Below are 16,328 nucleotides of genomic sequence, written 5' to 3'. Positions count from 1 at the left end.
GAGGGCTTGTTCCCTTCCAAGGCTTGTGAAAGTAAAGCTTTATGCTATTAGGGGTAAAACACCCATCTTTGGACCTACAGCTGAGGTACTTCAGAAGATAAACGTGAAAAATTATGCAATCCTTTTGGACCTTTTATTCCTTCCCCATGTTCAAGGTGTGTTAGAATTACGCCAGTAGAAGCAGGCCCTTCTTCCCTAAGCAAGAGGGGAGTAAACCTCATAAGAGAAAGAACGGATGTTGCAGAATAAAGTGGTACGCTGATGACTGAGGAAATCCTGGAAGTGTTCATGGCCATGATGGAGGCAGTGATTAGAATTCTGCAAAGCAAAGCTTGATCCTCTCCCCCTTCCTCAGAAACTTACCCCAGCCCACCTTTTGTGGAGGATGGACATTCAGGAAAAAAAAATCATAAAGTAAATGATGGTAATGATGCTAATGATGCTAGATGTCCAAGCCTTCAAACCTGTTTGGCAGCAGGGAGTGTTGGACATCTAAAAGACAATACCAAGGTGATGATGTGGTATAGGGGCAGACACACTTGTCTGTTGTGCACACTTAGCAGTTCAGGCATGGAGGCTAGACCTGGAGGCAAGTCTGACTCTTAGGACACTGTGCATTTCTTCCCAGGTGAGTGCATTGGCAGTTTAACTTCACAGAATAAGCAGAGCCCAAAGAATGAATGCTGAACAGCAGTTTTCTTGGAAGTAATACGTAAATGTGGTGAGCTAGTAGACCTTTTGCTCATCCAGAAAATAGAAAACTGAGCAAATCTTTCTCCAAGGTACTAACAAGAGGTTAACCGCCTTTAATATAAAACAACCACCAGTATTGATCACTTTCGTCCCAAACACTGGAAGTTTATCAGAATACAGCAGTCTGAAAAACATCAGTTTATATACCACTCACGTTCCCATGATGAACATATTAATTAACAAGTCAATCATTAATGTTACTGAATTTAAAAAGACCTCCACAAAAAAACAACTTATTGCAATGTGTGCTAATGCAGGATAGCAGGTAGAAATGCAGTAAATTTAAATTCTTTCAGCTATTTCCAGTAAAACAGGGTTTACCATCTATAATTACTCAGAGAGAATTATTACTGAGGAATACTTTAGGCTTTTTTCCAAAGGATTCAAATGTATACCTAGGAGAAAGGTAGATGTAGCTGATATCATTTTGGACATAAATATATTTGAGGAAATTAAATTTTAGTATTTTGTTTTCAGATTCAGAGGCTCACACACCAGATATGGTTGCAGGATGGATGTACTACACTCAAAAGAAATAGTACCTATAATCTTTGCACCCTGTATTGAATACTTATGAAAAAATTGTTTCAGAGAATATTTATAAACCTTATCAAGGGCAGGATGGAGGCCACAGGAATTTGACCAAGGAAGCAAGTATTTTACTACAGGAGCTGAGGCAGGATCCTGGTTATGACACCAGATGAAGGGGGTGGGATTGTGATATATAATTCTTGTGATTATTCTAACACTGTGCAGAATGCTATTTGAGGAGAAGACTTATAAACCAGTATCTAAAAATGAAATTAATATAATTACTCTAGAATTGATTCATATTTTGAAGAATGTCTTGAATCAGAAACTCGAGTTTTTATAACAGAAACATCCTATTGTATCTTCATTTTTCGGAATTCCCAAGATACACAATAATGCAGAGGAACCCCCCTTTTAGACCCATATTAGCAGCTAATGGGTCTAAAACTCACCCACTTGCTGTGTTTGTTGACTCCTGGGGTAAAACCTTTGGTTAAAAATACCAGCTATTTAGTGAAAGATTCTTGGGACTTCCTTGGTCATATTAAAAGTGAATTATGGAATGAGAACTTGATGTTTCTAACAGGGGGACATCAAAGATTTATTTTCTAGCATTCCTAGGGACGAGGGATTGGCCCTATTTGAGGAGACTTTGTGTTCTAGTCTCTCCCATGATCAAGTTACTTTTATCTGTGAACTGATATCACTTACTTTGGAAAACAACTTTATATTTTTTGAGGGTATTTCCAACAAATTTAAAGGGTGGTTATGGGGGCAACGTATGCCCCCTGTATATGCCAGTGTTGCACTTTTAGGTTGGGAAAACAGGTTTTTGTTTAATTCCCCTTTTTGGAAGCATATCGCATTGTATACTAGATTTTTGGATGACTTGTTCTTTTTGTAGAAAAAGGACTCAGGATGATCTGCATGAGTTCATGAGATATTTAAACATCACCACTACATATTTGCAATTCACTTATCATTTTAGTGAGTCCAGTATTAATTATTTGGCTGTCACATTTGAAGGATGGTTTTAAGTGCAATATATATCGTAAAACAACTTTCTGTAATTCATATCTGCATTTCACTAGTAATCATGCCATAGCACAAAAGAAGTCTTGTGAAGGGCCAAGCCATTCGAGTGACTAGGATGACCTTGTGCAATGAGGATGTTAGAAGTGAATTGAATACAGTAGGTAAAATGTTTTATGAGGGGGGGATACCCTAAAACATTAGTAGAGGAGATCCTCCTCTACTAAGTGGGGTGCTTTTTATAACCACTTCTAGGTACAGGTTTAAATACAGAAGTGGTTAATGGTGAAAATTACACTAAATTTCAGAAACCTTGTGCCCTACAGTATAGTCCTATTTCTGGTAAAGTCAAAAATATTCTTAAAAAAATTGGAGTATATTCAGGGTAAACCAGGATATTTATGGCAATTTGGGGAGCCAACCACATTTTATTAATAAAACTGGGGCAAATTTTAAGAAACTCCTGGAATCTAAGGTTGGATCCAAAATTGAACATATGAATGGTACCCGACCCTGTGGCTGTTGCAACCAATGTTCACATATTAATACAGGAAGGCAGGTTATATTGAGAAATAGCTTGTGGACTACAATTAATTTTTAGCATGGAAATTGTGGTACCATGCAAGTGATATATTTGGCTTTGTGCGAAAATTGTGAACATTTTTATGTAAGGAAGATGGAACGTGCACAAAGGACTAGAGCATATGAGCATGTCTATGCGATTCAGAATCATAAGGAGAATAATGCACTGTATAAACATTCTGTTGAATGTGAAGGATTTACCAAGTTAATTTTTGGTATTGTAGATGTCATCAAAATTGAGCAGAGAGGGGGAAACTGGAAAAACATACTGAGAAAGAGGGAATCACAGTGGCAACTGCGCTTAGGCGCTATGTTTCCACCAGGATTAAATGGTGTGGTGTCAATCTCCTCTGTTTTACTGGGTAAAACTGAAAGAATTTAAATTTATTGTATTTTATACCTAGCATGTTTTATGCATTTTTTTTATACATAATTTATTTTGATTATTGTGTTAACTGAATGCAAAAAAAAGTGTTTACTTTCATAATATACATTGCAATAAGTTGTTTTTTGTGGATGTCTTTTTAAATTCAGTTGCATCAGTGATTGACCTGTTAATATATTCATCATGGGAATGGGAGTGTTATGTAAACTGGTGTTTTTCAGACTGTTGTATTCTGATGAAGTTCCAGTATTTCGGAGGAAAGTACTCAATACTGGTGGTGGTTTTATATTAAAGGTGTTTTGGTTTTTCGCACTGTTCCAGCTTGCTACTAACAAGAGGTTGCTAGGAGAAACAGATGCTTTAATGGACTTGTGTATGTTTCTATAAAGGAAAAAAAATAATGAGTGGAATATTTAAGACCATGGGTGTTAGGAAAGTAAAAGTTTATACTTAATTTAAAAGGAAAACCATATGTTTTGAAATGTTCCTAACCTGCAGTAAATGTTTGCTTTACAGGATGATGCCAATGGGAGGGATGATTCCTCCTGGACCAGGAATGCCACATATGATGCATGGAATGCTGCCAGGTATGTGCATGTATTGGCACCTAAAGATGGTTAATAGGAGGACCAAGCTGTCTGGTTAAAGCCATGGGAAAGTTGAACTCCATGGAAAATGTGATTTTAAACAAGTCTGCCGTGTAGAAAATTGTGAAGATCTCATGCATTTCATCTTTTATTTCATTCAGAAGTATTTGTAATATATTTGTAGCAGTGAATTATAATCAAAATAGTCATTGTTGAATGGATCGTCCCTTTTTCTTTCTGAGTGCATATTTATGTGATTTCTGGTTTAACCTTTTTAGAAGCAGCACTGAAAAGAGTATGAGATGAGATTGCGCAAGAATCTAGGGGAAAAGTAAGAATCTGAAGTTGTTAGTCTTCTTCCTATTCATCACTGATGGGTTCAGTTCCAAGCCCACGGAACTGAGTCGGCCTTATACCAAGCTTGCGTGCACCAAAAACTCTTGAGCTAAGCTGCTACCCGCAATGCCCTTTACTCAGTTACCTCAGATCTCGTTTGCCGCACAGCCATATAGCAGCGTTTCACCGAGCTCTCCAGCTAAGTGGTCTATCTTATACAGTTACAAGTTTTTGTAAGCGTTTTTTCTCGTTTATAGCTTGTTCTTCGATGTCTTTATATTCTCAGCTCTACCCACAAGTATCCCTTTTGTACCATTGTTGGTATTTTGAACTTTCTACCCTTGTGGTATCTTATTACCATTGTTGGTATTCCCTCTCTCTTTACTTCATTTTCTCCAGTTTCCTTACTCTTTTCCTTTTGTGTGAGAGTGTGTACTGTTATGTCTGAGTGGTAAACTTCCGAATATCGACCTTCATGAAGTGTGTGTCTACTGTTTGGGGGTTCCGCATTTGTCGGCAAAAAACTGTCTGATATTTGTGCTAGATTCAGTCAGCGGACGCTGAATGAACGTCGGAATAAATTGATTTTGAAGGGCCTGCTTGCTTTGCCTTTTTTGGAGGCTATTTCTGTGACTGAGGTCACATCCCCTCCTTCTGTGGACAAGAAACGTCCTCGCTCAGACCCCTCTTCACCGGCCAGTGACAGAGGTAAAAGCCATAAGCACAAGGGTAATTTTAAATGCGGAAGATGTAGTACATGTAAGCATATTTTAGTCACTGGTGAAAAAATTACCGTGGGTGATGTACCCATTAATATTTATGGGCATTTTGATTGTCAGACCAAAAATGTTATTTATATAGGGAAATGTGTCCATTGCTCGACCTTTTATATAGGAAAAACATGCAGAAGCATTAGAGAAAGAATTAATGAGCATATGTTGGATATCAAGCATATGAGAAATACTAACGCTTTGGTTAGGCATATTGAGCAATACCCGGGGCATGAATTTCAATTTTGCATGGTACAGCATGTTAAGAAGGATAGTCAGGGTGCCGACTTGGACGTGCACTTTGATATATGTGAAATGAAATGGCAACTGAGATTGGATGCCACGGTTTTTCCGGGTATTAATGACAATATTAGTAGAATTCCCATTTTAAAATTAAAGCATATTTTAGGATGACACAAGATGTGGATTGTCCAAGATTTAGAAAATACGTACATACATAATTGTGATTTAACAATTTTTAACTGTGTAGTATACATTTTTAATATATATTTTTTTAAGTATATTTCTAGGAATATTTATAGGAATTTATGAAATTTTACTAAGGTTTTGGTGTGTTAAATTTATTTAATATGGTGCATTTATTCAGTTTGTTTGTGTCTTTCGGCTTTTCCCGGTTAGGGGGTCGCCACAGCGGAACTCCGGTCCGCTAATGATTGGCAGTAGATTTTTACGTGCCGAGTTGCCAGCCCTGACGCACAACCTTCAACGAATGCACCATTCACGCATGTCTCCACACAGAAGATGCTGTAGCTGAGAATCGAACAGGACAACATCTTACTGTGAGGCGACAACACTACCGCAGAACCACCACTGCAGTCGATGCACTTATTCAATAGCATCTAATATTCTTCCAATAATATTCTTGTAAGCATATACATTATATATATTTTTAGTATATGCATTTTATTTAAGACATAAAATTTACAACTAGTGAATTAATTGGTGAATGGAATGTGTTGTTTGTTTTTTGGGGGGAAATGTATATAACTGAAATTATTTTAAATGGTGGTTGTTCTGAAGAAGTCTGTTCATTAAAGACGAAACCTAGGTAAACTGTTGTCACCGTTTCTGTGGATGTTCGTGTTACCCTGCTGCAGTCATCACACTTGGGTTATCCTGCCGTCAGGCGGTACCGCAGTCGGCCTGAGTTCCAAAGTCTTGGTCCGGCGTCAGTTGCTGCCGCTTCTTCTCTGACGTCAGTGCGCCAGGGGTATATAAGAAGCATCCGACTCCATTGTATCCAGTCTTTCTTGCCACGCAGTGCCCGAAGCAGAAGCAGTTCGCAAGTACTGGTCAGCCGACACCTAGGATTTTCGATTCGAATTTCAGTCCGAAGTCTTCAATAAGGTTAAGTACCCCGTTGGGGAACCTTTTCTTGCCTCAGTCCGATGTCAGAAAAAGTTAACAATTGCATTTCTTGTGGGAAGCAAATACCTCATAAGGACTTCCATTCTTATTGTATTCCTTGCCTAGGCCCAGACCACGACGTCACAGGTTGTCGGTTTTATGCTAGGTTTAATAAACGAACTATCAAACACCGTTTTGACTTTGCACGACATTACTTTGGTAGGAAATTTAATTATATCATGCCATCAGAGCAGCCGACGACCGGCATGCATAAAAAACACAAGGATAAGGACAGGCAGCCTAGGAACAAGCCAGACTCCAAGGCCTCTGCTGGGCCTGTCGCCGGTTCTCCGGTTTTCAGTGAGGTGCCTACGCAGCCCCTGACCGCAGAATTGGAACCCCAGACAGTTTTGGATTCTCAAGCGGAGAGTACTAGGCCATCACAGCCATCTTCATTAGGCCCTTCCGACACCGGAGCAGAAGGAGATACCGGTGCAGTAGAAACACCTTCGGTTGCAGAAGGTGTCTTCAGACCGACTACACTCGCCATTAAATCTTATGCTAAGCTCAAAACTCCATTAAAACCAAAAAAAGACTGTACATCAGTCTCCAGTTCAAGGCCCCATGCCTAAGAAACAGATGCTTAAGATGGCTGAAGATTTGATTGCCCTAATCAGGGGTTCCCATCCCCCTCCAGATAAAAAACCAAGACAAGAGGAGGATTATGCTTCCTCTGACCAGGTTTCTATTTCCTCAGATTCTTCTGAGGAACAGGATTACGCCTTTCCCCCTCATGAAGACTCTGATGCTGAAGACTCTATTCCCTCAGCATCTCCCCCTGAAGACTACTCCTTTGGGGAAACTTTACATACCATGAGGGAACATTTCCACTGGGAAGGCCAGGACTACTCTGATTCTAAGAAAAGGCTCAGAGAGTTCCTTTTACTACCCCAGCACAGACCACTTGCTATCCCTCCAGTTTTAGACATTGTGGATGATGTTTGCTTGGAGTCTAGTCTAACTCCAGACTCCCTACCTCCTGCTCCAGCCAAACCAGACCGGTACTACAGAGTACCTGACTCTCACAAATTCCTTTATAAAAGCCCTGTGGCTGACCCAGAAACAATTTCCCAGGGTCCCAAGGGGGCTAAAGCTTCTATGGCTAAAAATCCTGTGCCCTCTGAAAGGGATTCCAGAGCCCTAGATAGATGGGGAAAGAAGATGTACACCTAAGCTACTCTGGCTATGAGAGCATTAAATTTTCAGTTTCACATGCTGAAATATCAGCAATTCCTAATGTTAAAGCAAAATTATTGGATGCACCTTTACAGCAGGATGTATTATTTGGTGTCAAAGCAGAAGAGGTTTTAAAGAAAATGGAGGATAAGGCAAAGTCTATGCAGACTGTCAAGGATTTTTCACAGGTACAACCCCTTCATTTCAGCAGAAATTGGCCAACAAAAAACTGGTCCTTTCCAGCTTCTTGACAGATCACAGAGGGGCAAATACAGACACCCAAGGGGCAGAGGTCAGTCACAAGGCCCTTACAAACCTCGACAATGGGGCACTGCTAACCAGAAAGAAGGAGAACACAGGCCCCAAGCTAGCAGAAGACAAACACAATGACGCAACCCTCAAACTACCAAGCAGATGTCTGTTGGCAGCTCCCTTGGGAGGAAAATTAGCACTTTTTGCAGACAACTGACACATCATCACAAAAGACAAATGGGTCCTAAACATGGTCTCACAAGGATACAGATTCCACTTTCATACCTTGCCAAGGATAAAAGGAATGCCAAACCTTCCACCAAATCAATGGGCAGAGGCACAAAAACAAATTACAGCTGTCATGGACATGAGAGCCATTCAACAGGTACCTACACAGGAGCAAGGGCAAGGATTTTACTCAAGACTCTTTCTAGTCCCAAGAAAGGACAAAGCATGGAGACCCATTCTGGATCTTTCAATTCTGAACACCTATCTGCAAGTACCAAAATTCAAGATGCTAACACTACAGCAGCTTCTTCCCATGCTGGGCAAGAATGCTTGGCTAGTAACGTTGGACCTCAAGGAGGCATACCTGCATGTCCCTATCAGACAAAATTGCAAAAGATACCTCCGCTTCATTGCAGGTTCAACCCATTATCAATTCTCTGCACTGCCCTTTGGCTTATCTACTGCACCCAGGGTCTTCACAAAATGCCTGGCACCAGTAATTGCATACTGCAGACAAAGAGGAATACAAATCTACCCATACCTGGACGACTGCCTTATTCAAGCAGAAAGCAAGGACATTCTTTTTAAAGCATCTGGCATTTGTCAGACACCTTCTAAGTTGCCTAGGGTACACAGTAAACGAAAAGAAATCAAAACTAGTGCCCTCACAAAACAATATTCCTGGGTGCCAGCTTGAATACAACGGCCCAGATGGCTTATCTCACGCCAGACAAGCAACAACAGCTGACTCAATATTTCAAAATAATGGCAACAAAGACCCAACTCCCTGCAAGAAAAATTCTGTAGGCCTTGGGATTCATGGCATCTTGCATACTACTAATACCATTTGCAAAACTGCATATGAGGAAATTACAATGGTACCTGAAAAGCATATGGACTCAGCACAGCCACAGCTTGGAAACAATGATACCACTCATTCCCTGCCTTCAACAGGAGTTTCTATGGTGGGCACAGGCATGTCACCTCAATAAGGGTCAGCCTTTCACCTTACCCACAGCCAGGCAAACTATGACAACAGATGCAACGGACTATGCCTGGGGAGCACACATGGCAGGACAGTGCATTCAGGGCAAATGGACTACAGATCAAAGGCATCTGCATATCAATCAAAAAGAAATGCTAGCAGTACAGAATGCCCTAACAGCTTTCAAGGACCTCTTACACCCAGGACATCTAATAATAAAGATGGACAATACCACAGAAATGTGGTACATAAGCAGGGGGGCACACATTCCTACCCTCCATGCAGGCAAGCATTGACCTTGTGGAACACAGCACTGTCTTACCAAGTTCAACTACAAGCACAATTCCTGCCAGGAAAGAAAAACACGTTGGCAGACGACCTAAGCTGAAACATCATGGATCCCCACAAGTGGAAACTAGATCCACAAGTATTTGCAATGATAACTCAAAATTGGGGACGCCCAGACATAGATCTGTTTGCCAACCCCCAAAACTACCAACTTCAAAAGTTTTGCACAAGGACATTCCACCCACAAGCTTGGAAAGTGGATGCCCTCTTATTCAGTTGGAAAACCTTAACAGTGTAGCCTTTCCTCCACTGCCTCTTCTAGCAAAGGTACTGCTGAAAGTCAAATTACAGAGGCAACACATGATACTCATTGCACCAGACTGGCCACACCAGCACTGGTATCCAGTTCTAAGGAACATGGCCCACGGCCCACCATGGATTTTGCCACAAATTCCTCACCTGCTCACCCAGTGAGACAATCAGATTACCAGCCAGCTCAAGACTTTAAAACCTGGCTGCATGGCAAATTACCTAAACAACCAGCCAACACCTCTATCCAAAGCTGTTATGGATGTCATTCTGGAGGCCAGGAGGCCCAGCACCAGGAAAACCTATTTAGACAAATGGAAAAAATGTTGCGCCTGGCTGGAGGCCAAAATCCCCTTGATCCCAACATTCCCCAGATTCTACAATATTTAACTGAGTTGTTGCACAAAGGACTTTCCTTTTCATCTATTAAGATCCACGCCTCAGCAATTTCAGCTCATTACAACACGGATCCTCCTTTATTTTCACATCCACTCCTAAGACATTACCTCAGAGGGGTTAAGAACGCAAGACCGCCCAGGAGAGCACCAACACCTACTTGGGATCTCAGCTTTGTTCTGGAAAAGCTTGCACTGCCGCCCTTTGAACCAGCTTTTTCAGCTGACTTAAAATTTCTTTCATGGAAAACTGCCCTGCTACTAGCAATAACTTCAGCTAGAAGAGTCTCAGAGCTACAGGCACTAATGGCAGTGGAGCCTTTCCTCATTTTTCATCAAGACAGAGTCTCTCTACGAACTAACCCTTCCTTTATGCCAAAGGTGGTATCCAGTGTGGCCCTAAACCAAACCATTCATTTGCCCACCTTTTTCCCAAATCCCCAGAACAAAGGAGAAAGACTCCTGCACTCTTTGGACATTCACAGGCAATTACGTTACTACTTGGATAAAACTAAGGCTTTCAGAAAATCTGGCCAGCTCTTTGTAGCCTATGCTGCAGGATCACAAGGAAAAGCTATCTCAAAACAGACCATTTCAAAATGGATAGGACATTGCATAAGTTTCTGCTACACGCATCATGGGAAACTGGTACCTGCTAACATTAGGTCCCACTCCACCAGGGCTACAGCTACATTAGCAGCCTTTTTCAGGGGGGGGGGGGGGGCAACCAAGGATATTCTGGAAGCTGCAACTTGGAGTTCAGTGCACACCTTCATCAAACACTATCACTTACCTCTGTATTCTAAGACTAGAGCTGGTTTTGCCACTGCAGTTTTGCAGGGCCTACTAGCTTCTTCTAACCCTGTTTAGCTCCACCACCCATCCTTAGCTTTGGGATTCAACCCAAGTGTGATGACTGCAGCAGGGTAACACGATGAACATAGTACAGTTTTGTACCTACCATAAATGTAGATGTTAGTGTTCACCCTGCTGCAGTCCAGGTTACCCTCCCTCCATCCCCTCTGAACTAGCTGGACTTATCTATACCATTCTATCCTATACAATCTCTGTGGTGTATTTGCTTGTGCCTGAAGGTATTGTTTTATTTTTATATGTACATTTTTATAAAGCAGTATATGTATTGCCTACCTATTGGGGGCACCTGACATCTGGGGCAAGAAAAACTGTAGAAAATGGAGTTGGATGCCTCTTGTATACCCCTGGCGCACTGACGTCAGGGAAGAAGTGACAGCAACCGACGCCAGACCAAGACATTGGAACTCAGGCCGACTGCGGGACTGCATGACGACAGGATAACCCAAGTGTGATGACTGCAGCAGGGTGAACACTCGAACATCTACATTTATGGTAGGTACAAAACTCTGCTTTCCTGATATTGAGTTGGTTCTTTGTTTGGAGTTAACAGTTTGTTGGAGTATGGTTGTTACTTGGTCCATAAGCACAAGGCCCAGAAGTCTTCCTCCGAGCATCGTACTGCCTCCTCTGTTTCGATTACATCGGTTCCGATTTCGGCTCCAGCGAAGCTTACCGAGGGCGCCTTGTTGGCGCCATCTACTACCTCGATTCCGATCAGTTTGTCTTTCTGTCTCGGCACCGATGTCGCCCACCTCCACTCCGATGTCTGTTTCGACGACAAGTTCGGGACCGTTTTTGACATCCACCCCTTTTGTATCTTCGGCTCCAAGCCAGTTCTCGGCTCCAACCATACCGTTGTTGCCGGTTTCTAAGTTGGAATCGTTGGTGCTGATGTTCTTCGTGTTTCACTGTTGCAGTCATTACATTTGGATAATCTGCTGGCAGGTTGCCCTCAGTCGGCCTGAATATGAAAGTCTTGGGTCCTACATCGTTTGCTGTCTCTTCTTCCATGATGTCAGGTCGTCAGGGGTATAAAACAGGCAGCCAACGCCATTTTCTTTAGTCTTTCTTGCCGCGCGGTGCCCGAAGCAGAAGCAGTTCGCAAGTGCCAGTTGGCAGACTCCTGAAATTTTCGCATTTGAGTTTCGGAACCGAAAAAGTCTTCAATTAAAGCTAAGTACCCCATTGGGGAAACTTTTTCTTGCTCCATACTGATGTCAGTAAAAGTTAATAATTGCATTACTTGTGGGAAGCAAATAGTTCATAAGGATTTCCATTTGTACTGTATTCCTTGCCTAGGCCCAGATCATAACGTGCCTTGCTGTTGGTTTTGTGCTAGATTCAACCAATGCACTGTTAAGCGTCTGTATATCTTTGCTTCAGAATATTTTGGAAACCGATTTAACTAGCCTGAAATGTTGTCTGATAGCAATCCGACTACCGGAGTTCACAAAAAACGCAAAGAAAAGGACAGAGAGAGACCGTTGAGGTCCAAAACTGACGATGAAGCTTCTCCTAAGCCAGTCGCCGGTTCTCAGTGAGAGTCGCAGGCCTCTATCGAGATCCATGTGGAGTCCGGAATGCCGCGAGATTCTCAAAGTATTGTATCCGTGAATGTCTCTCCCTCGGATGGGTCCAGAGCCGCTGAGCAGGCACCGGCTTCTGAGGGTGTTCTCAGGCCTCAGCATTTCTATATTAAACCGACGCCAGCTTCAAAAACAAAGACAAAAGCAACTCCCAAGGCCAAAAAAACCGACGCATGAGCCACGTGCTCAAGCCTCTACACCCTAGAAACAGATGATCAAAATGGCTGAATACTTAATTACCTTGATCAGGGGTTCTCAACCCCCCCCTCCCCCAATAAGAGGCCTAGGCAAGACACTGATTATGAATCTTCAGATCAGGTTTCTGTTTCTTCTGATTCCTCTTCTGATCAGGAATTTTCTATACCCCCCTGTGAGGATTCAGATGCAGCGGAATCCATTCCATCTGCATCTCCTCCTGAAGATTATTCTTTTGGTGAAACCTTGCATACTTTGAGGGAATATTTTCATTGGGAGAGTCAAGATTTCTCAGAATCCAAAAAGAAGCTTAGGGAGTTCCTTCTCCCTCAGCATAGGCCTTTGGCCATACATCCTGTTTTAGACATTGTTGATGTGTTTTTGGAATCAAGCATGGCTCCAGATTCCCTACCACCGGCTTCTAGCAAGCCAGACAGATATTACAGGGTTCCTGACTCCCACAATTTTTTATTCAAAAATCTTGCTGCTGACCCTGAAACTATCTCACAGGGTCCCAAAGGTGTAAAGGCCTCAACAGCTAAGAATCCTACCACCTCTGATAGAGATTCCAGGGTGCTGGATAGATGGGGAAAGAAGGTTTATACGTCTGCAACTTTGGCAATTAGAGCCTTAAACTGCCAGTTTCGTATGCTTAAATATCAACAGCATGTTATGGGATTATTGAAACAGAAAATGATGTTGATTTCTGAATGTGTGGAAAATAAAGAATTACAAGAATTATTGCATGCAGCAGAACAGGTTGGAAAGCATACTTTGCAGTGTTGTTTTGATTCCTTGGAAGCCTCCTGCAGGGCCGCAGTTGGAATCTAAGCTTACCGAGGTAACCGAGGAACCATCTGTAATTAGAAGGCATGCCTGGCTCAAAGAGCAAAATCTGCCTGATCATGTTAAAGCAAAATTGTTGGATGCACCTTTACAGCATGATACTCTGGTAATGTGGCAGAAGAGGATTTAATGAAAATGGAAGACAAAGCTAAGTCTATGCAAACTGTAAAAGACTTCTTACAAGTGCAGCCACCAAGATTCAGTAGACACTAGCCTACAAAAAATTGGTCCTTTCCTGTGTCCGAGCCTCACGGGGCAAATCCAGGCACTCAAAAGGCTCTAGATACCAATCACAGGGCTCCTACAGGTCAACACAATGGGGTTGCCTCTACCTCCAAATCTGGAGGAAACAAAACACAACCCTACAGTAAGCAGTCTCAATTACTTCCCTGTGCCTTCACCAAGCACTTATCTTTTGGCAGCCCCCTTAGGGGGACAACTAGCACTTCATGCACAAAATTGGCAGTTAATAACCCAGGACAAGTGGATATTAAACATAGTATCCCAGGGATACCGATTTCATTTCCATACCTTGCCAATTCCAAATGGTTGGCCAGATCTGCTACAAAATCAATGGGCAGAGGCACAGAAACAAGTTACATCTGTCCTGGATATGGTGGCTATTCAGCCAGTACCAGAACTAGAAAAAGGACAAGGGTTTTACTCGACTGTTCTTGGTACCCAGAAAAGACAATGCCTGGCGTCCAATACTGGATTTATCGAATTTGAACACATTCTTGGACATCCCAAAATTCAAAATGCTGATTTTGCAACAGCTTCTGCCCATGCTGGGCAAGAACGCTTGGCTTGTGACTCTAGACTTAAAAGAGGCATACCTGCATATCCCAGTAAGGGAATCATGCAGAAGATGCCTGCACTTCAACGGTGGTTTTATACATTACCAATTCTCTGCACTGCCCTTTGGCTTATCTACTGCGCCCAGGGTCTTCACAAAGTGCCTGGCACCAGTAATTGCATTTTGCAGACAAAGAAGCATTCACATCTGTCCATACTTGGACGACTGTCTCATTCTAGCAGAAAATGAGGACATTCTACTTCAACATCTGGCGTATGTAAAAAGGCTTCTAAGATGCATAGGGTTCACAATAAATGAAAAGAAATCACAACTGGTACTCTTTCAAAAGGTTACATTCCTGGGTGCAAGCTTGAATACAACTGCTCAGGTGGCTTACCTTACGCCAGACAAAGGCAACTGACTGGTTACTTCAAACAGATGGCAACAGAACCCAGTTATCTGCAAGACAAATTCTGCAGGCTTTGGGGTTCATGGCATCCTGCATTCTACTAATTCCATATGCAAGACTGCATATGAGGAAACTACAGTGGTACTTAAAAAGTTTATGGAGTCAGTATTTGTCACAGTCTGGAAACAATGATTCCCCTCATTCCCTGCCTACAACAGGAGTTTCTTTGGTGGGCAGAGACATGTCACCAGAACATGGGACGGTCTTTCACTCTATCCCCTGTCAACCAAACCCTAACTACAGACTCCTCAGATTATGCTTGGGGGGGCCCACCTGGTGGGGAAGATGCATTTAGGGCATATGGACCCCAAAACAAATGCATCTGCATATCAACCAGAAAGAGATGTTAGCTGTTCAGAATGCCCCGACAGCCTTCAAGGACTTACTTCATCCAGGACAACTACTGATAAAGACAGACAACACCACGGTTATGTGGTACATAAAGCAAGCAGGGGGGCACACATTCCTACCCCCTTTGCAGACTAGCCATGGCATTGTGGGACACAGCCTTGACTTAACAAGTACATCTTCAAGCTCAGTTCCTGCCAGGAAAACAAAATACTGTGGCAGATGACCTAAGCAGAAATCTTATGGACGCTCACGAGCGGAAACTGGATCCACAAGTCTTCAACATGATAACAGAGAAGTGGGGGTGCCCGGACATAAATCTGTTTGCCTCTCCCCAGAATTGTCAACTGGACAAATTCTGCACAAGGTCATATCACAGACAAGCATGGAAAGTGGATGCCCTATCCTTCAGTTGGAAAAAACTATCAGTCTACGCCTTTCCTCCTCTGCCTCTTCTTCCCAAGGTCCTACTAAAGGTCAGACGGGAAAAACAAAAATCCTAATTGCCCCGGACTGGCCTCGCCAGCACTGGTACCCAATTCTAAGGAATATGTCTCAACTCCTTCCTTGGTACTTGCCTCAAATACCTAATCTACTGTCTCAGCAGAACAATCAAATTCTGCACAATTGGCTCCAAACTCTGAACCTGGCAGCATGGCTGATCATCTAATTATTCAAACAACACCTGTCAGTAAATCTGTGATGGATGTCATTTTGGAAGCCAGAAGACCAAGTACTAGAAAATCTTATGCTGATAAATGGAAGAGATTCTGTGCTTGGAAAGGGACTGACACAGCAAAGCCAAATATTCCTCAGATTTTGCAATACTTGACTGAGATGCTTGACGAGGGCCTATCTTTTTTATCAATAAAAATCCATGCCTCTGCCATCTCGGCTCATTACAATACAGTGCCTCTCATCTTTTCTCATCCTCTGCTAAAACAGTATCTTAAAGGGGCCAAAAATGTAAGGTCTCCCAGAAGATCACCAACTCTTGCATGGGATCTCAATTTCGTGCTGGAAAAGCTCACTCTGCCTCCATTTGAACCAGCAGTTACTGCAGATATAAAGTTTTTATCTTGGAAAACCGCTTTCTTTCTGGCAATCACTTCAGCTAGAAGGTTTTCAGAACTACAGGCCCTCATGGCTGGGAGCCTTTTATTATATTGTACCCA

General features: G+C 42.4%; 1 protein-coding gene across 1 annotated transcript in view; it reads left to right on the top strand.

Annotated features, from left to right (window-relative positions):
- The window catches only part of ZNF207 (zinc finger protein 207), an 821,234-nt gene that overhangs the window by 316,427 nt on the left and 488,479 nt on the right, over positions 1-16,328 (top strand). Inside the window, exon 5 of the mRNA XM_044070823.1 lies at positions 3,800-3,870. Within this exon, the coding sequence (XP_043926758.1) occupies positions 3,800-3,870 (71 nt within the window). The remainder of the gene's footprint in view (positions 1-3,799; positions 3,871-16,328) is intronic.

The sequence above is a fragment of the Protopterus annectens genome, chromosome 4.part1, assembly GCF_019279795.1.
Source record: "Protopterus annectens isolate FY-2018-M chromosome 4.part1, PAN1.0, whole genome shotgun sequence".
Classification (NCBI taxonomy): domain Eukaryota; kingdom Metazoa; phylum Chordata; order Ceratodontiformes; family Protopteridae; genus Protopterus; species Protopterus annectens.
This window is presented reverse-complemented; position numbering and strand designations above follow the sequence as displayed.